The sequence below is a fragment of the Lichenostomus cassidix genome, unplaced genomic scaffold, assembly GCF_008360975.1.
Source record: "Lichenostomus cassidix isolate B80296 unplaced genomic scaffold, HeHo_3.0 HiC_scaffold_36, whole genome shotgun sequence".
NCBI classification, from domain to species: Eukaryota; Metazoa; Chordata; class Aves; order Passeriformes; family Meliphagidae; genus Lichenostomus; species Lichenostomus cassidix.
Genome location: NW_028147270.1, coordinates 1,443,615 through 1,467,137, shown reverse-complemented (window position 1 = coordinate 1,467,137; position 23,523 = coordinate 1,443,615). Strand labels below are relative to the sequence as shown.

General features: G+C 38.6%; 2 protein-coding genes and 2 long non-coding RNA genes across 4 annotated transcripts in view; 1 reads left to right on the top strand and 3 right to left on the bottom strand.

The window, feature by feature from the left end:
• The window catches only part of LOC146423806 (hydroxyproline dehydrogenase-like), a 6,317-nt gene extending 6,110 nt beyond the window's left edge, over nucleotides 1-207 (top strand). The window contains exon 9 of the mRNA XM_085044449.1: nucleotides 187-207. Within this exon, the coding sequence (XP_084900575.1) occupies nucleotides 187-207 (21 nt within the window). The remainder of the gene's footprint in view (nucleotides 1-186) is intronic.
• Nucleotides 208-454: 247 nt separating this feature from the next.
• The window catches only part of LOC146423803 (eukaryotic translation initiation factor 3 subunit C-like), a 56,699-nt gene continuing 33,630 nt past the window's right edge, over nucleotides 455-23,523 (bottom strand). Inside the window, exons 13-19 of the mRNA XM_085044542.1 lie at nucleotides 15,694-15,787; nucleotides 12,248-12,426; nucleotides 10,355-10,485; nucleotides 8,740-8,899; nucleotides 6,755-7,118; nucleotides 3,563-3,722; nucleotides 455-666 (exon numbers count right to left, since the gene is read on the bottom strand). Of these exons, the coding sequence (XP_084900668.1) occupies nucleotides 597-666; nucleotides 3,563-3,722; nucleotides 6,755-7,118; nucleotides 8,740-8,899; nucleotides 10,355-10,485; nucleotides 12,248-12,426; nucleotides 15,694-15,787 (1,158 nt within the window). The 3' untranslated portion in view covers nucleotides 455-596. The remainder of the gene's footprint in view (nucleotides 667-3,562; nucleotides 3,723-6,754; nucleotides 7,119-8,739; nucleotides 8,900-10,354; nucleotides 10,486-12,247; nucleotides 12,427-15,693; nucleotides 15,788-23,523) is intronic.
• On the bottom strand, nucleotides 11,368-12,123 carry LOC146423805 (uncharacterized). Its single transcript, XR_014847330.1, has 4 exons — nucleotides 12,101-12,123; nucleotides 11,688-12,053; nucleotides 11,609-11,627; nucleotides 11,368-11,450 (listed from the first exon to the last, which is right to left on the bottom strand). It is a non-coding gene; the product is annotated as an uncharacterized LOC146423805 (long non-coding RNA).
• Nucleotides 12,449-13,533, bottom strand: LOC146423804 (uncharacterized). Its single transcript, XR_014847319.1, has 3 exons — nucleotides 13,144-13,533; nucleotides 12,729-13,008; nucleotides 12,449-12,615 (listed from the first exon to the last, which is right to left on the bottom strand). It is a non-coding gene; the product is annotated as an uncharacterized LOC146423804 (long non-coding RNA).

Sequence of the window (23,523 nt, the reverse complement as noted above, 5' to 3'; positions counted from 1 at the left end):
TTTTTAAAGTTCAAAATCAATCGAAAATAGAGATTTTCAACCTCAAAATTCACCTTTTCTTGTCGATTTTTGACTCAAAATTCCCCATTTTTTTACTCCAAAATCCATTATTTTTCCTCCAAAATCACCAATTTTTTCACCTCCAAATTCCCCATTTTTCATCTTTTTTTTGCCTCTAAATTTCAGATTTTTCCCCAAAATTCATGACTTTTTAACTTCCAAATTACCTCAAAACTACCGATTTTTTACCTCAAAATTCACTATTTTTCCTCTTTTCCCCTCAAAATTCAAGATTTTTTTAGCACCAAATCAACAATTTTTTCCTCAAAATTCAGTTTTTTAACCTATTTTTGCCTCAAAATTCTAAGTTTTTGAGTTCAAAATTCACTTTTTTCCCTCAAAATTCACCATTTTTTATCTTTTTTCCCCTCAAAACACCAATTTTTTTAGCCCAAAATCAGTGATTTTTCACCTCAAAATTCTCTATTTTTCACCTCAAAATTTGCGATTTTTTCCCCCAAAATTAGAAATTTTTTTTTCCCGTCGGAATAATAAATTTCTGAGTCCCAAATTTCAGGTTTTTCACCCCAAAATCCTCACCTGATGGAATCATAAACACTGCTGTAGGTGAATAAATAAGTCCTGAGCGATTCCTCCTGGATTTTCCTGAAAAAAAACCCCGAAATTCACGTTTTTTACCCCAAAATTCACTTTTCACCCCAAAATTACCAAAAATCCCTAAAATTCCATTCAAAAAGACCCAAAATTCACAGTTTTTACCCCAAAATTACCAAAAACCCCCAAAATTCCATTGAAAAAGACCCAAAATGTGCATTTTTTACCCCAAAATTCCATTCAAAAAGACCCAAAATTCACATTTTTTACCCCAAAATTCCATTGAAAAAGACCCAAAATTCTCATTTTTTACCCCAAAATTACCCAAAATCCCCAAAATTCCATTTAAGAAGACCTAAAATTCGCATTTTTTACCCCAAAATCAACGAAAATTCCATTCAAAAAAATCCAAAATTTGGGGTTTTTACCCCAAAATTACTGAAAATCCCCAAAATTCCACTGAAAAATACACAAAATTCACATTTTTTACCCCAAAATTACCCAAAATCCCTAAAATTCCATTGAAAAAGACCCAAAATTCGCATTTTTTTACCCCAAAATTCCATTCAAAAAGAACCAAAATTCTCATTTTTTACCCCAAAACCCCCAAAATTCCATTGAAAAAGACCCAAAATTCTCATTTTACCCCAAAATTCCATCAAATTCCTTCAAAAAAGCCCAAAATTCCCTCAAAAATCCAAATAAAATCCAATTAAAATCTCATTTTTACCTCATTTTAATCCTTTTTCCACCCAATTTTCACTCAATTTTAATTCATTTTTCACGTAATTTTTGTCCAATTTTTGCCCAAATTTCGCCCAATTTTCATCCATTTTTCACCAAATTTTCGTCCAATTTTCGCCCAATTTTCACCCATTTTTCATCCCTTTCTTGCCCAATTTTCACCCAATTTTCCCCCATTTTTCACTCAATTTTCACCCAATTTTTCCACTATTTTCTACCCAATTTTGCCCAATTTTCACTCAATTTCCACCCAATTTTTGCCCAATTTTTACCATTTTTTACCCAATTTTCACCATTTTTCACCCAATTTTTGCCCAATTTTCACTCAATTTTCACTCAATTTTCACCATTTTTCATCCATTTTCCACCCAAATTTTCACCATTTTCCACCCAATTTTCAGCAAATTTTCACCCATTTTTAGTCATTTTTAATCTCTTTTTCATTCATTTTTCACCCAATTTTCACCCAAATTTTGCCCAAATTTCACCCAATTTTCACTCAATTTTCGCCCAATTTTCACCCAATTTTTGCCCAATATTCTCCCAATTTTAATCCCTTTTTTGCCCATTTTCCCCCCTATTTTCACCCATTTTTCACTCAATTTCCACCCAATTTTTCCACTATTTTCACCCAATTTCCACCCGAATTTTCACTCAATTTTAATTCATTTTTCACCCAATTTTCACCCAATTTTTGCCCAAATTTTGCCCAATTTTCATCCATTTTTCACCAAATTTTCGCCCAATTTTCACCCAATTTTTAGCCATTTTTCATCCCTTTCTTGCCCAATTTTCACCCAATTTTCCCCCATTTTTCACTCAATTTTCACCCAATTTTTCCACTATTTTCTACCCAATTTTGCCCAATTTTTACCCAATTTCCACCCAATTTTTGCCCAATTTTTACCATTTTTTACCCAATTTTCACCATTTTTCACCCAATTTTTGCCCAATTTTCACTCAATTTTCACCATTTTTCATCCATTTTTCACCCAAATTTTCACCATTTTCCACCCAATTTTCAGCAAATTTTCACCCATTTTTAGTCATTTTTAATCTCTTTTTCATTCATTTTTCACCCAATTTTCACCCAAATTTTGCCCAAATTTCACACGATTTTTGCCCAATATTCTCCCAATTTTAATCCCTTTTTTGCCCATTTCCCCCCGATTTTCACCCATTTTTCACTCAATTTCCACCCAATTTTTCCACTATTTTCACCCAATTTCCACCCATTTTTAGCCATTTTTAATTCATTTTTCACCCAATTTTTACCAATTTTCACCCAATTTTTACGAATTTTCACCCAATATTCACCCATTTTAAATCCCTTTTCCACCCCATTTTCATCGAATTTTTACCCAAATCCCCAAATTTTCCCAAAATTCCCAGAATTCCCCAAATTTTTTCCTTGTGACCACCTGACTCACCTCCCCCAAAGCAGCTCAAAAATCCCAAAATAATAATTAAAAAAAACCCATAAAAACCTCATAAAAATCTCCAAAAAATCCCATTAAATTATCATTAAAATCCCTTAAAAATCTCATTTTTTCACTCATTTTTCACCCTGTTTCCAACCAAATTTCACACAATTTTAACCCAATTTTTGCCCAATTTTCCCCAAATTTTTTACCTCTCCCCCCTGTCCCAGGTGAGACTCACCTGTCCCACAACCAACACCATAAAAATCCCAAAAAATGCCCTAAAAATCCCTTAACAATCTCAAAAGAATTATAAAAATCCCACAAAAAAATAAAAAAAACCCACAAAAATCCCACAAAATCTCCTAAAAATCCCCTAAAAAATCTCAGAAAAATCCCCTAAAAAATCTCCTAAAAATCCCCTAAAAAATCTCCTAAAAATCCCCTAAAAATCTCAGAAAAATCTCATAAAAATCACCTAAAATTTTCTAAAAAAACTCCATAAAATCTCCTAAAAACCCTTTAAAATCCCATAAAACCTCATCAAAACCTCCTAAAATTTTCTAAAACAACTCCAAAAAACCTCCTAAAAACCCTTTAAAATCCCATAAAAACCTCATAAAAACATCTTAAAAAATCTCCAAAAAACCTCCAAAAAGCTTCGTTTTTATCTCATTTTTCAGCCATTTTTCGCCCAATTTTCACCAGATTTTCACCGAATTTTCACCCCAAACCCCCAAAATCCCCCAAATTTCCCCAAATTCCCCAAATTTTGGGCTCACCTGACGAGCATGGCTCGCACCTGGTCGGCCTCGGGGAACAAATCCCACACCTTGCCGTTCATCTTCTCGTTCACCACGAAGCGATGGCAGCGCCGCCAGTCGCCCGTCTTCATCGCCTTGGAGGCTGCCACCACGTGCTCCCTCATGGATTCGGGGGGTCCTAAAAATTGGGGGGAAAAATTGGGATTTTGGGAAAAAAATTTGGAATTTTTACGATTTTTTTTGGATTTTTAATGATTTTTTTACGATTTTTTAACGAATTTTTTAGGGATTTTTTGCAAGGAAATGGCGCCACCGTGTGGTCAAAGATGGAATCGACAAAACCTGGACTAAGTGAGGAAATTTGGGCCAAAAAATTAAGATTTTGGGAAAAATCCCGAATTTTTTGGGGGATAAAATTAGATTTTTTGGGGGGAAAATATGATTTTTCATGGAGAAAAGTTGGATTTTTTAGGGAAAAACTCCTGTTTTCATGGCCTTGGAGGCTGCCACCACGTGCTTTCTCATGGATTCGGGGGGTCCTAAAAATTGGGGGGAAAAATGGTGATTTTGGGAAAAAAATTTGGAATTTTTACGATTTTTTTGGGATTTTTAATGAATTTTTTAACGATTTTTTGGGGGTTTTTTACAAGGAAATGTGGACTTTTGAGGTGGAAATGGTGCCACCACGTGCTCTCTCATCGATTCGGGGGGACCTGGAAATTTGGGGAGAAAAAACAGAATTTTGGGAAAAAAATTTGGAATTTTTACGATTTTTTTTGGATTTTTTATGAATTTTTTTACGATTTTTTGGGGGTTTTTTACAAGGAAATGTCGATTTTTGAGGTGGAAATGGTGCCACCACGTGTTCCCTCATGGATTCTGGGGTACCTGGAAATTTGGGGGGAAAAATTGGGATTTTGGGAAAAAAATTTGGAATTTTTACGATTTTTTTTTTATTTTTTATGAATTTTTTTACGATTTTTTGGGGGTTTTTTACAAGGAAATGTGGATTTTTGGGGTGGAAATGGTGCCACCACGTGCTCTCTCATCGATTTGGGGGGACCTGGGATTTTGGGGGGAAGAATTGGGATTTTGGGAAAAAAATTTGGAATTTTTACGATTTTTTTGGATTTTTTTACGAATTTTTTACGATTTTTTAATCATTTTTTTGGGTGTTTTTTATGAAGAAATGTCCATTTTTGGGGTGGAAATGGCGCCACCCTGTGGTCAGGGATGGATTCTGGGGGACCTGGAAATTTGGGGGAAAAAACCAGAATTTTGGGAAAAAAATTTGGAATTTTTAGGATTTTTTAAAATATTTTTTATTATTTTTTTAGGATTTCTTATGATTTTTGTCAGATTTTTTACGATTTTTTTGGGGATTTTTTATGAAGAAATGTCGATTTTTGGGGTGGAAACAGTGGGACAAGTGAGAGCTGGGAAAGGTGACGAAATTTTGGGATGAAAAATGGAGATTTTGGGCAAAAAATTTGGAATTTTTAGGATTTTTTTTATTATTTTTTAACGATTTTTTAACGATTTTTTAGGGATTTTTCATGAGAAAAATGTCCATTTTTGGGGTGGAAATGGCGCCACCGTGTGGTCAAAGATAGATTCAGGGGGACCTGAAAATTTTGGGGTGAAAAATGGAGATTTTGGGAAAAAAAACTGGATTTTTTTTTTTTAAAAACACCATTTTTTTAGGAAAAAAATTGGATTTTTTTATGATTAAAATATGATTTTTTTGGGGAAAAACCACAATTTTTGAGGGTGGAAATGGTGTCACTATGAGGTCCAAGATGGACTTGGGAGGACCTGGAAATTTTGGGAGAAAAATGCAGAATTTTGGGAAAAAATAAAGAAATTTGGGGTTGAAGAACTTCAAAGAGACCCAAAATCTCCATTTTAAGAGATAAAATCACCAAACCAAGTCCTGCCTGAGGTAATTATGGACCTCAAAACCCAAATTTTGGGTCCAAAATCCCCAAATTTTGGGTCAAAATCCTCGATTTTGGGTCAAAACCATGGAAAAACCACCTGAGGAACCTCAAGGAGATCCAAAAACCTCCAAAATTAGAGATAAAATCACCAAACCAAGACCTGTCTGAGGCAATTATGGACCTCAAACCCCAATTTTTGACCCAAAATGCCCAAATTTTGGATCCAAATCCTCGATTTTTATGTGAAGAACCAAATTTTGGTCTGAAGAACCTCAAGGAGATCCAAAATCTCCATTTTAAGAAATAAAATCACCAAACTAAGACTTTTTTGAGGTAATTATGGACCTCAAGACCAAATTTTTGACCTCAAATCCCCAAAATTTCAGTCCAAAACCCCCAATTTTGACCAGAAGAACCAAATTTTGATCTGAAGAACCTCAAGGAGATCCAAAACCTCCATTTTCAGACCTGAAAAGATCCAACCAAGTCCCACCTGAGGTAATTATGGACCTCAAACCCCAAATTTTGGGTCCAAAATCCCCCAATTTTCAACCCTTGACACCCAAAATTTTGGGTCAAAACCACCAACCATGACCTGAAGAACCTCAAGGAGATCCAAAACCCCAAAAATTAGAGATAAAATCACCAAACCAAGACCTGTTTAAGGTAATTATGGACCTCAGGACCCAAATTTTGACCCAAAATCTTCAAACTTTGGGTCAAAACCCTCGATTTTTTTGACAAGAACCAAATTTTGGTCTGAAGAACCTCAAGGAGATCCAAAACCTCCATTTTAAGACCTAGAAAAACCAAACCAGGACCTCTCTGACATAATTATGGACCTCAGGATTTAATTTTTCACCTCAAATCTTCAACTTCTGACCCAAAATCCCCAAAATTTTGGGTCAAAACCACCAACCATGACCTGAAGAACCTCAAGAAGATCTAGAACCTCCGTTTCAACACCGAGAAAGATCCAACCAACTCCCACCCGAGATAATTATGGACCTCAAAACCCAAATTTTGACCTTAAATCCCCAAATTTTGGGTCGAAACTCTCCATTTTTATGTAAAGAACCAAATTTTGGGTTGAAGAACCTCAAGGAGATCCAAAACCTCCATTTTAAGAGATAAAATCACCAAACCAAGACCTGTCTGAGGCAATTATGGACCTCAAAACCCAACTTTTGACCTCAAATCCCCAAACTTCAGGTCCAGAACCCCCAAAATTTTGGGCCAAAAAACCCCAAAACTCTCCAGATCTCCTCACCCAGCAGCGGCTGCCTCTCGCCGACGCGCAGCTGGTGGTGGAACTGCTTGCTGATCATCCGGCGCCGCGCGTCGAACTCGTGGGCCGCCATGTAGGGGATCTCCAGCAGCATGGCCGCCACCAGGTAGACGCACTCCAGCAGCTCCAGGTTGACGTGCATGTGGAACGGGACCTGCCGCCGCTTCTCCACCTTCTCCTGCTCGGCGTTGCGCTCCTGCAGGCTGCGCAGGAGGAGACCTTGGCCCAGCAGCTCCTTGGCGCGGCCGGAGGACTGGATGTCCAGCAGGGCGTTGTGGGCGTCCTTGATGAGGCCTTGGCGGAAGGCGCAGATGCCCAGCTGGACCATGGTGCGGTTGTAGAGGATCTGCGGGGGGGTGGAGAGGAGAATGGAGGGTTGGAGATGTTGGAGAAGAAAGGAAGTTCTGGAGGTGGGAATTGAGGGAGTTGTGGGGTGAGGGACATCTGAGGAACCTTCTGGAAATGGTGATGGAGAAGATCTAGAGACTCATCTATGGGGTTGGAGAATCCATAGGAGCTGAAAGAACCTTCTGGAAATGAAAATTGGGGGAGTTGTGGGGTGAGGAACCTCTGAGGAACCTTCTGGAGATGATCAAAGAAAAGGTCTAGAAAGTAATCTATGGGGTTGGACATACTTATGGGGTTGGAGAATCCAAAAAACCTGGAAGAACCTTCTAGAAATGAGAATTGAGGGAGTTATGGGGTGAGGAACATCTGAGGAACCTTCTGGAACCCAGGAGAGAAAACATCTAGAGACTTATTTATAGGCCTAGGAAAGAATTATGGGGTTGGAGAATCCATAGAACCTGAAAGAACCTTCTAGAAGTGAGAATTGAGGGAGTTACGGGGTGAGGAACCTCTGAGGAACGTTCTGGAAATGGTAAAGGAGAAGATCTAGAGAGTTGTGAATGGGCTTGGAGATACTCATGGGGTTGGAGAATCCATAGGAGCTGAAAGAACCTTCTAGAAATGAGAATTTGGGGAGTTGTGGGGTGAGGAACATCTGAGGAACCTTCTGGAGATGATCAAAGAAAAGGTCTAGAGACTCATCTATGGGGTTGGAGATACCCATGGGACTGGAGAATCCATAGAACCTGAAAGAACCTTCTGGGAATGAGAACTGGGGGAGTTATGGGGTGAGGAACATCTGAGGAACCTCTGAGGAAACTTCTAGAAATGAATGAAAAGTCATGGAAATCCCTTGTGGGGTTGGAGAATCCATATGGAGGAGCTCAGGTGTGCCCAGGTGAGATGGACTTACCTGTCCAGGTGTGACCTCAGATCCTCACCTTCCCATCCCCCCATTTACCTGCCCAGGTGAGTTAATTAGACTTCCAGGTGTGATTTCCCTGCCCAGGTGTATCTGACTGACCTGCCCAGGTGTATCTATGACCTGCCAGGTGTATCTCACACCTGTCCAGGTGTGATTTACCTGCCCAGGTGTGTCAGGCTCACCTGCACAGGTGGGTCAGTGTGCTGTATATTGTCCTGCAGGTGTATCTATGACCTCTCAGGTGAGTTATTTACCTGCCCAGGTATCTCACACTCACCTGCACAGGTGGGTCGGCGTGCTGGATGTTGTCCTGCAGGTGTGTCTATGATCTCTCAGGTGTGTTATTTACACTCTCAGGTGTATCTCTGACCCCTCAGGTGTGTCACTCGCCTGCACAGGTGGGTCGGCGTGCTGGATGTTGTCCTGCAGGTGTATCTGTGACCTCTCAGGTGTGTTATTTACACTCTCAGGTGTATCTATGATCTCTCAGGTGTGTCACACACCTGCCCAGGTGTCTCTCGCTCACCTGCACAGGTGGGTCGGCGTGCTGGATGTTGTCCTGCAGGTGTATCTCTGATCTCTCAGGTGTATCTCTGACCCCTCAGGTGTGTCACACTCACCTGCACAGGTGGGTCGGCGTGCTGGATGTTGTCCTGCAGGTGTATCTCTGATCTCTCAGGTGTCTCTCACTCACCTGCACAGGTGGGTCGGCGTGCTGGATGTTGTCCTGCAGGTGGCTCATCAGCATCAGGTCCCGCGCGCGGTACCAGCGGCTGTGCAGGGCGTGGTGGTAGATGTGGCACAGGATGGCGCAGGTGCGGATCCGGTCCGTGCGGTCCTTGGCGTACACGAACCTGCGCAGGTGGGGACAGGTGAGGGCAGGTGGGACACACCTGGGCAGGGGAGGAAAAATCCCCCAAAAAAATCCCCAAAAAAATGGCAAAAGAATGCAAAAAAACCACAAAAAAACCTAAAAATTTCTGATTTTGGAGCCTTAAAACCAGGTGAGACACCTGTAGGACTCAGGAAACACCTGGGACAGGTGAGGACAGGTGAGACACACCTGGGCAGGTGAGAAAAAATCCCAAAAAAAATCCCACAAAAAAACCCACAAAAAATCCCGAAAAAAACAGAAAAAGAACACAAAAAAACCTCAAAAAAAGGTGAAAAAACCTAAAAAATTCTGATTTTGGAGCCTTAAAACCAGGTGAGACACCTGTAGTCTCACCTGGGACAGGTGAGACACACCTGAGTAGGCGAGAAAAAATCCCGAAAAAATTAAAAAAAAAATCCCCCAAAAAATCCCCAAAAATTGCCGAAAAAATCCCGAAAAAAAACACAAAAAAAGGCAAAAAAACCTCAAAAAAGGCAAAAAAACCCCTAAAAATGTTCTGATTTTGGAGCCTTAAAATCAGGTGAGACACCTGTAGGACACAGGAAACACCTGGGGCAGGTGAGGACAGGTGAGACATACCTGGGCAGGTGAGGAAAAAATCCCGAAAAATATCCCAAAAAAATCCCCCCAAAAAAAGCTTTAAAAATGGCCAAAAACCGTAAAAAAGAGGATAAAAAACTCTCGATTTCGTCACCAGGTGAGATCCTAAAACAGGTGAGGCTTTCTGGGATAGGTGAGACACACCTGGGCAGGTAAATATAACACCTGGGCAGGTGAGAGACCAAAAATTTTCCTCATCCAGGTGTATCTCAGATGTCCCCAGGTGTATCCCAGGTGTGTCTCAGGTGTCCCCAGGTGTCCCCAGGTGTCCCCAGGTATCCCCAGGTAAGTCTCAGGTGTCCCCAGGTGTGTCCCAGGTGTATCCAGGTGTCCCCAGGTATATTTCAGGTGTCCCCAGGTGTCCCTCAGCTGTCCCCAGGTGTGTCCCAGGTGTATCCAGATGTCCCCAGGTGAGTCTCAGATGTCCCCAGGTGTATCCCAGCTGTCCCTCAGCTGTCCCCAGGCATCCCCAGATGTATCCAGATGTCCCCAGGTGTATCCCAGGTGTCCCCCGGTATCTCCAGGTGTATCTCAGGTGTATCCCAGCTGTCCCTCAGCTGTCCCCAGGCGTCCCCAGATGTATCCAGGTGTCCCCAGATGTATCTCAGGCGTCCCCAAGTGTCCCCAGGTGTATCCCAGATATGCCCAGGTGTCCCCAGCTGTCCCCAGGTGTATCTCAGGTGTATCTCAGGTGTCCCAAGCTGTCCCCAGGTGTATCTCAGGTGTCCCCAGGCGTGTCTAACCTGTCCCAGGTGTCCCCAGGTGTATCCCAGCTGTCCCCAGGTGTATCCAGGTGTCCCCAGGTGAGTCTCACCTGCACAGTCTCTCCATCAAGGCCTCAGAATCTTCCTCTTCCTCCTCATCTTCCTCTTTCTTCTCCTTTTCCTCTTCCTTCTTCTCCTCCTCCTCGTCCTCCTTCTTCACCTGAGCCTCACCTTCCTTCACCTGTCAATCAACCAGTCACCTGTCAGTCACCTGTCATTGTTCACCTGTCAATCATCACCTGTCAATCACCTGTCAATCATCCCTTCTTCACCTGAGCCTCACCTTCCTTCACCTGTCAATCAACCAGTCACCTGTCAGTCACCTGTCAATCACCTGTCATTCATTCACCTGAGCCTCGCCTTCCTTGACCTGTCAATCAGTCACCTGTCAATCAAACACCTGTCAATCATTCACCTGAGCCTCGCCTTCCTTCACCTGTCAATCATTCCTTCTTCACCTGAGCTTCACCTTCCTTCACCTGTCAATCACCATCACCTGTCAATCATCCACCTGTCAATCATCAACCTGAGCCTCACCCTCCTTCACCTGTCAATCATCATCACCTGTCAATCATCATCACATGTCAATCACCTCTCACCTGTCAATCCCTCACCTGTCAATCAATCAATCAATCCCCACTCACCTGTCCAGCCCCGCCCTTTTTCCTGGCGGCTCCGTAGTCGAATTTATAATAGGTGTGCAGGACTCTCACCTGTCAGTCACTCACCTGTCAATCATCACTCACCTGTCAATCATCACTCACCTGTCCATCCTCACCTGTCCATCCTCACCTGTGAATCATCACTCACCTGTCCATTCTCACTTGTCAGTCATCATTCACCTGTCCATCCCCACCTGTCACTCACCTGTCAATCATCACTCACCTCTCCATCACTCACCTGTCTATCCTCACCTGTCAATCACTCACCTGTCTGTCCTCACCTGTCCATCATCACCCACCTCTCATCCCTCACCTGTCAATCATTCTCACCTGTCTCACCTGTCAATCCCTCACCTGTCCATCCTCACCTGTCAATCCCTCACCTGTCAATCATCCCTTACCTGTCAATCACTCACCTGTCCATCATCACTCACCTATCATTGCTCACCTGTCCATCCTCACCTGTCTCACATGTCAATCACCCCTCACCTGTCCATCACTCACCTGTCCATTCTCACCTGTCAATCAATCAATCCCCACTCACCTGTCCAGCCCCGCCCTTTTTCCAGGCAGCTCCATAGTCGAATTTATAGTAGGTGTGCAGCACTCTCACCTGTCAGTCACTCACCTGTCAATCATCACTCACCTGTCAATGACTCACCTGTCAATCATCACTCACCTGTCCATCACTCACCTGTCAATCCATCAATCACTGACTCACCTGTCCAGCCCCGCCCTTTTTCCGGGCGGCTCCATAGTCGAATTTATAATAGGTGTGCAGCACTCTCACCTGTCCATCACTCACCTGTCAATCAACACTCACCTGTCAATCACTCACCTGTCCATTCTCACCTGTCCATCATCACTCACCTATCAATCATCACCTGTCCATCATCACTCACCTGTCCATCATCACTCACCTGTCCATCATCACTCACCTGTCACTCACTCACCTGTCTGTCCTCACCTGTCCATCATCACTCACCTCTCATCCCTCACCTGTCAATCATCCTCACCTGTCTCACCTGTCAATCACTCACCTGTCCACCCTCACCTGTCAATCCCTCACCTGTCAATCATCCCTTACCTGTCAATCACTCACCTGTCCATCATCACTTACCTATCATTGCTCACCTGTCCATCCTCACCTGTCAATCACCTGTCAATCAACACTCACCTGTCCATCACTCACCTGTCCATTCTCACCTGTCAATCACCACTCACCTGTCAATCCCTCACCTGTCAGTCACTCACCTGTCAATCAATCAATCACTGACTCACCTGTCCAGCCCCGCCCTTTTTCCGGGCGGCTCCGTAGTCGAATTTATAGTAGGTGTGCAGCACCCTGCGCAGGTACACCCTGCAGAGCTCCTCGGGGCTGCCCTTGCCCTGCAGGTAACGCTGCAGCCGCGCGATGATGCGGCACACCCGGCCCTCGTCCTTCAGGTGCTCCACGTACTCTGAAATCACACCTGAGAGTCACCTGGGAGAACAGGTGAGCTCACCTGGGCACACCTGAGTTCCAGGTGAGTCCATAAAACCCAAAAAAACCTCATTAAAATCCACCCAGGTGAGTCCTAGTTAGAGATCTGAGTCCTTCAGGTGATCTAAGGACTCACCTGAGTTCACCTGAGCTCACCTGGGCACACCTGAGTCCAGAAAACCACATTAAAATCCACCCAGGTGAGTCCCAGGTAGAGATCTGAGTCCTTCAGGTGTTCAACTTATTCTGAAATCACACCTGAGCTCACCTGGAGCTCACCTGAGTTACAGGTGAGGCCCAAAATCCCCATTGAAATCCACCCAGGTGAGTCCCAAGTTGAGATTTGAGTCCTTCAGGTGTTCAATTTATTCTGAAAAACACACCTGAGAGTCACCTGGAGCTCACCTGAGCTCACCTGGGCACACCTGAGTTACAGGTGAGGCCTTCAAACCACATAAAACCCAAAAAATCCCCATGAAAAGCCACCCAGGTGAGTCCCAGGTTGAGATCTGAGTCCTTCAGGTGCTCCAGGTGATCTGAAATCACACCTGAGAGTCACCTGGAGCTCACCTGGGCACAGGTAAATCCAGAAAACCCCCAAAAATCCCCATGAAAATCCACCCGGGTGAGCTCCAGGTGAGTCCTAGTTTGAGATTTGAGTCCTTCAGGGGTTCAAGTTATTCTGAAATCACACCTGAGCTCACCTGGGCACACCTGAGTCCAGAAAACCACATTAAAATCCACCCAGGTGAGCTCCAGGTGTGTCCCAGGTTGAGATCTGAGTCCTTCAGGTGCTCCAGGTGATCTGAAATCACACCTGAGAGTCACCTGAGCTCACCTGAGCTCACCTGAGTTCCAGGTGAGTCCATAAAACCCCAAAAAAACCTCATTAAAATCCACCCAGGTGAGCTCCAGGTGAGTCCTAGTTAGAGCTCTGAGTCCCTCAGGTGCTCCAAGGACTCACCTGAGCTCACCTGGGCACACCTGAGTTCCAGGTGAGTCCTTCAAACCCCAAAAAAACCAACCCAGGTGAGCTCCAGCTCCATTTTTGGAAGATTTTTTTCCCTTTTTTTAAAAGTTTTTTTCTACTTTTTTTCTGATTTTTCTCTTTTTTTTTTGCAATTTCTCCCATTTTTCCCAAACCCCCAAAATTCCCATTTTTACCCCCAAATTCCCTTTTTTTTGCCATTTATCCCATTTTTTTTCAAATTTTCCCCATTTTTTTTACGATTTTCCCAAATTTTCCACTCCAAGCTTCCCAAACCCCCAAAATTCCCTTTTTTTTAATATTTTCCGCATTTTTTGGGCATTTTTTCTCCTTTTTCTTGCAATTTTACCCATTTTTGGACGATTTTTTCCATTTTTTGGGTGATTTTTCCCAATTTAAAAAAAAATTTTCCACTTTTTTTGCAATTTTTTCCATTTTTTTGTGATTTTTCTGGTGGTTTTTTGCATTTTCCCACTCCATGCTTCCCAAACCCCCAAAATTCCCACTTTTTCCCCATTTTTCCCTTTTTTTTTTGTGATTTTCCCCATTTTTTTATGATTTTCCCAATTTTCCCACTCCAAGCATCCCAAACCCCCAAAATTCCCTTTTTTTTTAAATTTTTCCCATTTTTTGGGAGAATTTTTCCCATTTTTTTGGGCAATTTTCCCCATGTTTTTGGCAATTTTTTCAATTCTTTCCACAATTTTTGTCCTTTTTTTTTGCTACTTTTTCCCTTTTTTTTTTTTTTGGGCAATTTTCATCATTTTTTTGTGATTTTTTTCCATTTTCCTGCCATTTTTTCAATTATTTTTGCTATTTTTTTCCTTTTTTTTTGGCGATTTTTTTCTTTTTTTTGGTGATTTTTCCCATTTTTTGGCAATTTTCCCCATTTTTTTGCCATTTTTTCCCAATTTTTGGCTTTTTTTCCCTTTTTTTTTGCATTTTTCCCACTCCAAGCTTCCCAAAACCCCCAAAATCCCATTTTTTTTTTTGCTTTTTCCATTTTTTGATTTTTCTCTTTTTTTTAGCGACTTTCCCCATTTTTTTCCACTCCATCCTTCACAAACCTCCAAAATTCCATTTAAAAAAAATTTTTCCCATTTTTTCACTATTTTTCCCTTTTTTATTTTTTTGGCTATTTTTTCCTGGTTTTTGGCTATTTTTCCCATTTTTTTGGGCAATTTTTTTCCGATTTTCGTCTTTTTTTTTGCGATTTTTTTCCATTTTTTTGGCAATTTTTTCACTTATTTTTGCTATTTTTCCCATTTTTTGGCAATTTTTTCCATTTTTTCGCATTTTTCCCACTCCAAGCTTCCCAAACCCCCATAATCCCCATTTTTTTTTTTTATTCTTCCCATTTTTGGGAGAATTTTTGCCTTTTTTTTTTTTTTAATTTCCCTTTTTTTTGGCTATTTTCCCCATTTTTTTGACGATTTTTTCCCATTTTTTTGGTAATTTTAGTCATTTTTTTGCGAATTTTTCCTTTTTTTTTGGGCAATTTTCCCCATTTTTTTGCAATTTCTCCCACTTTTCCCACTCCACGCTTCACGAACACCCAAAATTCAATTTTTTAAAAAATTTTTCCTTTTTTTTTTCATATTTTTCTCTTCTTTTTCTGTGATTTCTCTTCTTTGCGATTTTTTCCAATTTTTGTGTTATTTTTTCCATTTTTTGGGCAATTTTTCCTTTTTTTAAAAATTTTTTCCTTTTTTGCAATTCTTCCCATTTTTTGGCTATTTTTGCCATTTTTTTAGTTATTTTTCCCTTTTTATGACAATTTTTTCCATTTTCTTTCAATTTTCATCATTTTTTTTCCAACTTTTTCCATTTTTTTTTCAATTTTCGTCTTTTTTTTGGGGTTTTTTCCTTTCTTTCTGCAATTTTCATCTTCTTTTTGCGACTTTTCCCTTTTTTTTTGCAATTTTCCTCATTTTTTCCAATTTTTTTCCTTTTTCTTGGCAATCTTTTCAATTATTTTTGCTATTTTTTCCTTTTTTTTGCTACTTTTTCCTTTTTTTTTGCTATTTTTTCCTCTTTTTTTGCTATTTTTTCCCTTTTTTTGGCAATTTCTTTTGTCATTTTTTTCGATTTTTTTTCTCTATTTTTCCCATTTTTTCGGCTATTTTCCCCATTTTTTTTTCCAATTTTCCCCATTTTTTCCCATTTTTTTTCCAATTCCTCCCACTTTTCCCACTCCAAACCCCCAAAATCCCATTTTTTTCCCCAGAATTTCCCCATTTTCGGGTTTTTCCTCACCCTGGGAGTGCGGATCAGTGTTCTGCATGATTTTGGTGAATTCCTCATCCATCCTCTCCACCAGGGTCAGAACACAACCTCTCACCCTGAACGGCTGAAAAACACAAAAAATATTCATTTTCACCATTTTCTGACCCAAAATCAGCTTTTTTCACCCCAAAAATCGATTTTTCACCCCAAAAATCGATTTTTCACCCCAAAAAATGGATTTTTCAGCCCCAGAAATGAATTTTTCTCACCCAAATTGGCTTTTTTAACCCCAAAAATGGATTTTTCTGACCCAAAAATGACCTTTTTTGGCCCCCAAAAGTCAATTTTTCATCCCCAAAAATGGCTTTTTCTGACTGAAAAATGTCTTTTTTCACCCCAAAAATGGATTTTTCACCCCAAAAAAAGGTATTTTTCGGCCCCAAAAATGTATTTTTCTGACCCAAATTGGCTTTTTTCGCCCCAAAAATCAATTTTTCATCCCCAAAAATGGCTTTTTTGGCCCCAAAAATGCAGTTTTCATCCCCAAAAATGGCTTTTGCTGACTGAAAAATGTCTTTTTTTACCCCAAAAATCGATTTTTCATCCCCAAAAAATAGCTTTATTGGCCCCAAAAATGACTTTTCCTACCCCGAAATCAGCTTTTTTGGCCCCAAAAATCGATTTTTCATCCCAAAAATGGCTTTTTAAGCCCCAAAAATGAATTTTTCATCCCCAAAAATAGCTTTATTGGCCCCAAAAATGGATTTTTCTGACCCAGAAATGAATTTTTTTACCCCAAAAATGGCTTTTTATGACCTAAAAATGTCTTTTTCTGACACAAAAATGACTTTTCTGACCTAAAATTGAATTTTTCTTCCTCAAAAATGACTTTTCTGACCCAAAAATGCATTTTTCTGACTGAAAAGTCATTTTTTCTTCCCCAAAAATGACTTTTTTGGCCCCAAAAATGTCTTATTCTGACCACAAAATGACTTTTTTATCCTTTAAAAATGACATTTTCTGACCTAAAACTGAATTTTTCTGACCCAAAAATGACTTTTTTGGCCCCAAAAATGGATTTTTCTGACCCAAATTGGCTTTTTTGCCCCAAAAATCGATTTTTCATCCCCAAAAAATGCCTTTTTGGCCCCAAAAATGTCTTTTTCTGACTGAAAAATAAACTTTTCTGACCAAAAAATGACTTTTTTTATCTCCAAAAATGACATTTTCTGACCTAAAAATCAATTTTTCTGACCTAAAAATGAATTTTTCTGACCCAAAAATGGCTTTTTTGACCCCAAAAATGAATTTTTCACCCCCAAAAATAGCTTTTTTGGCCCCAAAAATGTCTTTTTCTGCCCCAAAAATCAATTTTTCGTTCCAAAAATAGCTTTTTTTGCCCCAAAAATGGATTTTTCTGACCCAAAAATGGCTTTTTTGGCCCCAAAAATATCTTTTTCTGCCCCAAAAATGAATTTTTCTGCCCCAAAAATGACTTTTTCTGCCCCACAAAAACCCCAAATTTGCCTCTAAAATCCCCAAAATTCACTTTTTTTCTTCCATTTTCCTCCATTTTTTTGGCTTTTTTTGCATTTTTTTGGGGAATTTTTTCACTTTTTCACTTTTTTTTATTTTTCCCTTTTTTTTTTCATTTTTCAGCTCCACAACCCAACAGAAAACCCAATTTTTGACCAAATTTGGGTCTAAAAATCCCCAAAATTCACTTTTTTCTCCCATTTTTTATGGTTTTTTTTTGCATTTTTCCCCATTTTTTTCAGTTTTTTTCCCATTTTTTCCTGGTTTTCCCCATTTTTTTCCATTTTTCCCATTTTTGGGATTTTTCAGCTTCACACCCCAATTAAAAATCCAAACTTTTTAACCCAAATTTGGGCCAAAAATCCCCAAAATTCACTTTTTTCTCCGATTTTTTTGGGGTTTTTTGAATTTTTCCCCATTTTTTTCCCATTTTTTTCCTATTTTTTCCTGGTTTTCCCCATTTTCTTCCATTTTTCCCATTTTTGGGATTTTTCAGCTTCACAAACCAACAGAAAACCCCAAATTTGGGTCCAAAAAAATCCTCAAAATTCACTTTTTTCCTCCATTTTCCTCCATTTTTTTTGGCTTTTTTCGCATTTTTTGGGGGAATTTTTGCATTATTTACCATTTTTCTCACTTTTTCCCATTTTTGGGGTTTTTCAGCTCCACAACCCAACAGAAAACCCAAATTTTTTACCAAATTTGGGTCTAAAAAATCACCAAAAATTCACTTTTTTCCTCAATTTTTCTCCATATTTGGGTTTTTTTGCCCCAATTTTTCCCCAATTTTTCCCCTTTTTTCCCAATTTTGAGTTTTTCAGCTCCACAACCCAACAGAAAACCCAAATTTGCGTCAAAAATCCCCAAAATTCACTTTTTTTCTTCCATTTTCCTCCATTTTTTTGGCTTTTTTTTCATTTTTTTAATTTTTTCACTTTTTCACTTTTTTTTATTTTTCCCTTTTTTTTTTCATTTTTCAGCTCCACAACCCAACAGAAAACCCAATTTTTGACCAAATTTGGGTCTAAAAATCACCAAAATTCACTTTTTTCCTCAATTTTTCTCTGATTTTTTGGGGTTTTTTTTGCTTTTTTCCCCATTTTTCCCCATTTTTTCCCTTTTTTCCCAATTTTGGGATTTTTCAGCTCCACAACCCAACAGAAAACCCAAATTTTTGACCAAATTTGGGTCCAAAAATCACCAAAAATTCACTTTTTTCCTCAATTTTTCTCCGATTTTTTCGGGGTTTTTTGCATTTTTCCCCATTTTTCCCCATTTTTTCCCCTTTTTTCCCAATTTGGTGTTTTTCAGCTCAACAACCGTATAGAAAACCCAAATTTTTGACCAAATTTGGGTCCAAAAATCACCAAAAATTCACTTTTTTCCTCAATTTTTCTCTGATTTTTTTGGGTTTTTTGCTTTTTTCCCCATTTTTCCCCTTTTTTCCCCATTTTTTCCCATTTTTGGGATTTTTCAGCTCCACAACCCAATTAAAAATCCAAATTTTTGACCCAAATTTGGGCCAAAAATCCCCAAAATTCACTTTTTTCTCCGATTTTTTGGGGTTTTTTTGCATTTTCCCCCATTTTTTCCCCATTTTTTTCCCATTTTTTTCCCATTTTTTTCTGTTTTTTCCCATTTTTTTCCATTTTTCCCATTTTTGGGATTTTTCAGCTTCACAAACCAACAGAAAACACCAAATTTGGGTCCAAAAAAATCCCCAAAATTCACTTTTTTCTTCCATTTTTCTCCAATTTTTTGGCTTTTTCAGATTTTTTTGGGGGAATTTTTGCATTATTTACCATTTTTCTCACTTTTTCCCCATTTTTTTGATTTTTCAGCTCCACAACCCAACAGAAAACCCAAATTTTTGACCAAAATTGGGTCGAAAAATCCCCAAAATTCACTTTTTTCCTCCATTTTCCTCCATTTTTTTGGCTTTTTTTGCATTTTTTTGGGGAATTTTTTCACTTTTTCACTTTTTTTTTATTTTTCCCTTTTTTTTTTCATTTTTCAGCTCCACAACCCAACAGAAAACCCAAATTTTTTACCAAATTTGGGTCTAAAAAATCACCAAAAATTCACTTTTTTCCTCAATTTTTCTCTGATTTTTTGGGGTTTTTTTTGCTTTTTTCCCCATTTTTCCCCATTTTTTCCCCTTTTTTCCCAATTTTGGGGTTTTTCAGCTCCACAACCCAACAGAAAACCCAAATTTGGGCCAAAAACCCCCAAAATTCACTTTTTTCTTCCATTTTTCTCCAATTTTTTCAGGTTTTTTTTTCATTTTTTCCTATTTTTTTCAAGTTTTTTCCATTTTTTCAGTTTTTTCCAATTTTTTAAAATTTTCCCCATTTTTTTGATTTTTTAGCTCCGCAACCCAACAGAAAACCCAAATTTTGGACCAAAATTGGGTCCAAAAATCACCAAAAATTCACTTTTTCCCTCAATTTTTCTCCGATTTTTTGGGTTTTTTTTTGCTTTTTTCCCCATTTTTCCCCATTTTTTCCCCTTTTTTCCCAATTTTGGGGTTTTTCAGCTCCACAAACCAACAGAAAACCCAAATTTGGGCCAAAAACCCCCAAAATTCACTTTTTTCTTCCATTTTTCTCCAATTTTTTCAGGTTTTTTTTTCATTTTTTCCTATTTTTTTCAAGTTTTTTCCATTTTTTCAGTTTTTTCCAATTTTTTAAAACTTTTCCGATTTTTTTGATTTTTCAGCTCCACAACCCAACAGAAAACCCAAATTTTGGACCAAAATTGGGTCCAAAAATCACCAAAAATTCACTTTTTTCCTCAATTTTTCTCCGATTTTTTCCGGGTTTTTTTGCATTTTTCCCCATTTTTCCCCATTTTTTCACCTTTTTTCCCAATTTGGTGTTTTTCAGCTCAACAACCCAATTAAAATCCAAATTTTTGACTCCGTCAAAATCCCCAAAATTTTTCTCCGATTTTTTGGGGGTTTTTTGCATTTTCCCCCATTTTTTCCCCATTTTTTTCCCATTTTTTTCTGGTTTTTCCCATTTTTTCCATTTTACTTTTGGGATTTTTCAGCTTCACAAACCAACAGAAAAACCCAAATTTGGGTCCAAAAAAAAATCCCCAAATTCACTTTCTTTCTTCCATTTTCCTCCAATTTTTACTTTTTCACATTTTTGGGGGGAATTTTACTATTACCATTTTCCTCACTTTTTTCCCATTTTTGGATTTTCAGCTCCACAACCCAATTAAAATCCAAATTTTTGACCCAAATTTGGGACAAAAATCCCCAAAATTCACTTTTTTCCCATTTTTGGGGGTTTTTTGCATTTTCCCCCATTTTTTCCCCATTCTATTTTTTCCCATTTTTTTCTGTTTTTCCCATTTTTTTCCATTTTTCCCCATTTTTGGGATTTTTCAGCTTCACAACCAACAGAAAACCCCAAATTTGGGTCCAAAATCCCCAAAATTCACTTTTTCTTCCATTTTTCCCTCCAATTTTGGCTTTTTCAGATTTTTTGGGGGAATTTTTGCATTATTTACCATTTTTCTCACTTTTTCCCCATTTTTTTGATTTTTCAGCTCCACCCAACAGAAAACCCAAATTTGGACCAATTGGTCCAAAACCCCAAAATTCACTTTTTCCTCAATCCCTTTTCTCCGATTTTCAGTTTTTGCATTTTTCCCCATTTTCCCCATTTTTTCCCATTTTCCCATTTTTTCCGTTTTGGGGTTTCAAACCACCTGCTCAGGGTTGCTGAGGTTCTCTGACTCCTCCAGAACGTTTTCTCCCACGAAGATCTCCGGATGAGCAAAAAGCAATTCCAGCAATTCCTCGATGCAGCTCAGGCATTTCTGCCACAGCTCAGGCTGGAAAAAAACCCAAAATCACTGAGTTTTAACCCAAATTTTCATTCAAATTTTAACTCAATTTTTAAACCAATTTTTGCCCAATTTTTCCCCATTTTTTCCAATTTTTTTGCCTAATTTTTACCCATTTTTTCCCCAACTTTTCACCTATTTTTTACCCATTTTTTGACGCAATTTTTCCTTTTTTTATCCAATTTTTTCCCAATTTTTGACCAAAATTTTCCATTTGTTATCCAATTTTTTCACCCATTTTTTGCCCAATTTTCCCCCATTTTTTGCCCAATTTTGTCCCAACTTTCCCCATTTTTCACCCACTTTTTGCCCAATTTTTGACTCAATTTTTCCATTTTTAATCCAATTTTTAACCCAATTTTTGTCCAATTTTCACCCATTTTTGACCCAATTTTTCCATTATTAACTCAATTTTTAACTCAATTTTCCCCCAATTTTTGCCCAATTTTTCCCCATTTTTTCCAAATTTTTCCCCATTTTTTGGCCCAATTTTTGTCCCATTTTTCTCCATTTTTGACCCAATTTCTCCCATTTTTTTAACCATTTTTTCCCAATTTTCACCCAATTTTCAACCATTTTTAACCCTTTCTTTCCCCTTTTAACCTAATTTTTTTTTTAACCCATTTTTAACCCTTTCTTTACCCAATTTTTCCCCATTTTTCACCCAATTTTCACCCAAATTTTCCCAAATTTCCCCCAATTTAAAATCTCATTTTTTCCCCAATTTTCCCCCAATTTTCTCCCATTTTTAACCCTTTCTTCCCCATTTTAACCTCATTTTTTCACCCATTTTTAACCCTTTCTTTACCCAATCTTTTCCCATTTTTCCCCCAATTTTCACTCAAATTCTCCCAAATTTCCCCCAATTTTTTCCCAATTAAAAATCCCATTTTCTCCCAATTTCCACCAATTTTTAACCCAAATTTTCCACCCAATTTTCTCCCATTTTTAACCCTTTCTTTCCCCAATTTTCCCCATTTTTCACCCATTTTTTCCCCAATTTTCACCCATTTTTTCACCCAATTTTCCCCCAATTTCTACCAATTTTTAACCCAAATTTTCACCCATTTTTTCACCCATTTTTAACCCTTTCTTTCCCCATTGTAACCTCATTTTTCACCCATTTTTAACCCTTTTTTCCCCAAATTTCTCCCATTTTTAACCCTTTCTTTCCCCACTTTAACCTCATTTTTCTCCCAACTTTTCCCCATTTTCCCCCAAATTTCCCCCAATTTTTTCCCAATTTTTTTCCCAATTTCCCCCATTTTCAAACCTTCATATAAGCAGCCAAATTGGGGTTATAATCATAGAGTGAAGCCACAATGTTGAATTTGATTTTTCCTCATTTTAACCCCATTTTTCACCTCATTTTTCACCCATTTTTAACCCAATTTTCCCTAATTTAAAAAAAATTTTTCCCCATTATTTCCCAATTTTTTTCCAATTTTTGGACCAATTTTCACCCATGTTTGACCCAATTTTTCCATTTTTTCTCCATTTTAACTCAATTTTAACTCAATTTTTGACTAATTTTTTTCCCCACTTTTTGCTCAAATTTTACCCATTTTTGACCCAATTTTTCCATTTTTTATCCAATTTTTAACTCAATTTTTGACTCAACTTTCACCTGTTTTTAACCCAATTTTTCATCAAATTTTTGACTTAATTTTTCCCCAATTTTCCCCCATTTTCTGCCCAATTTTTGATTTGTTTTTCACTATTTTTGACCCATTTTCCCCCATTTTTTGCCCAATTTTTCCCCATATTTTCCCCATTTTTCCCCCAAATTTCCCCCAATTTTTTCCCAATTTTTTTCCCAATTTCCCCCATTTTTCCCCCATTTCCAAACCTTCATATAAGCAGCCAAATTGGGGTTATAATCATAGAGTGAAGCCACGATGTTGAATTTGATTTTCAGCTCCAGAGGAACTCCCAGGTTGTGCTCGTGAGCCACAGAGACCAAGTGCTGCAGCAGCTCGATCTGGGCAGCTCTGCAACGGCGAGAAAAGGGTTAAAAATTTTGGGGATTTTTTAAAAAAATTTTGGGGATTTTTTTTTTTATTTTTGGGGGGATTTTTTGGCATTATTTTTGGGATTTTTTGGGATTATTTTTGGGATTTTTGGGCTGATTTTTGGGATTTTTGGGCTGATTTTTGGGTATTTTTGGGGGGATTTTTTGAGATTATTTTTGGGATTTTTGGGCTGATTTTGGGGTATTTTTTGGCATTATTTTTGGGATTTTTGGGGGGATTTTTTGGGCTGATTTTTGGTTATTTTTGGGGTATATTTTGACATGACTTTGGGGATTTTCATGAGATTTTTAGGGATTTTATTAGGATTTTGTGGGCATTTTTTTGGTGATTTTTAGGGATTTTTGGGGGATTTTTTGGTAATTTTTTTGGCATTTTTGGGGATTTTTTGGGTGATTTTCATGGGATTTTTGGGGGATTTTTTGGGGATTTTTTT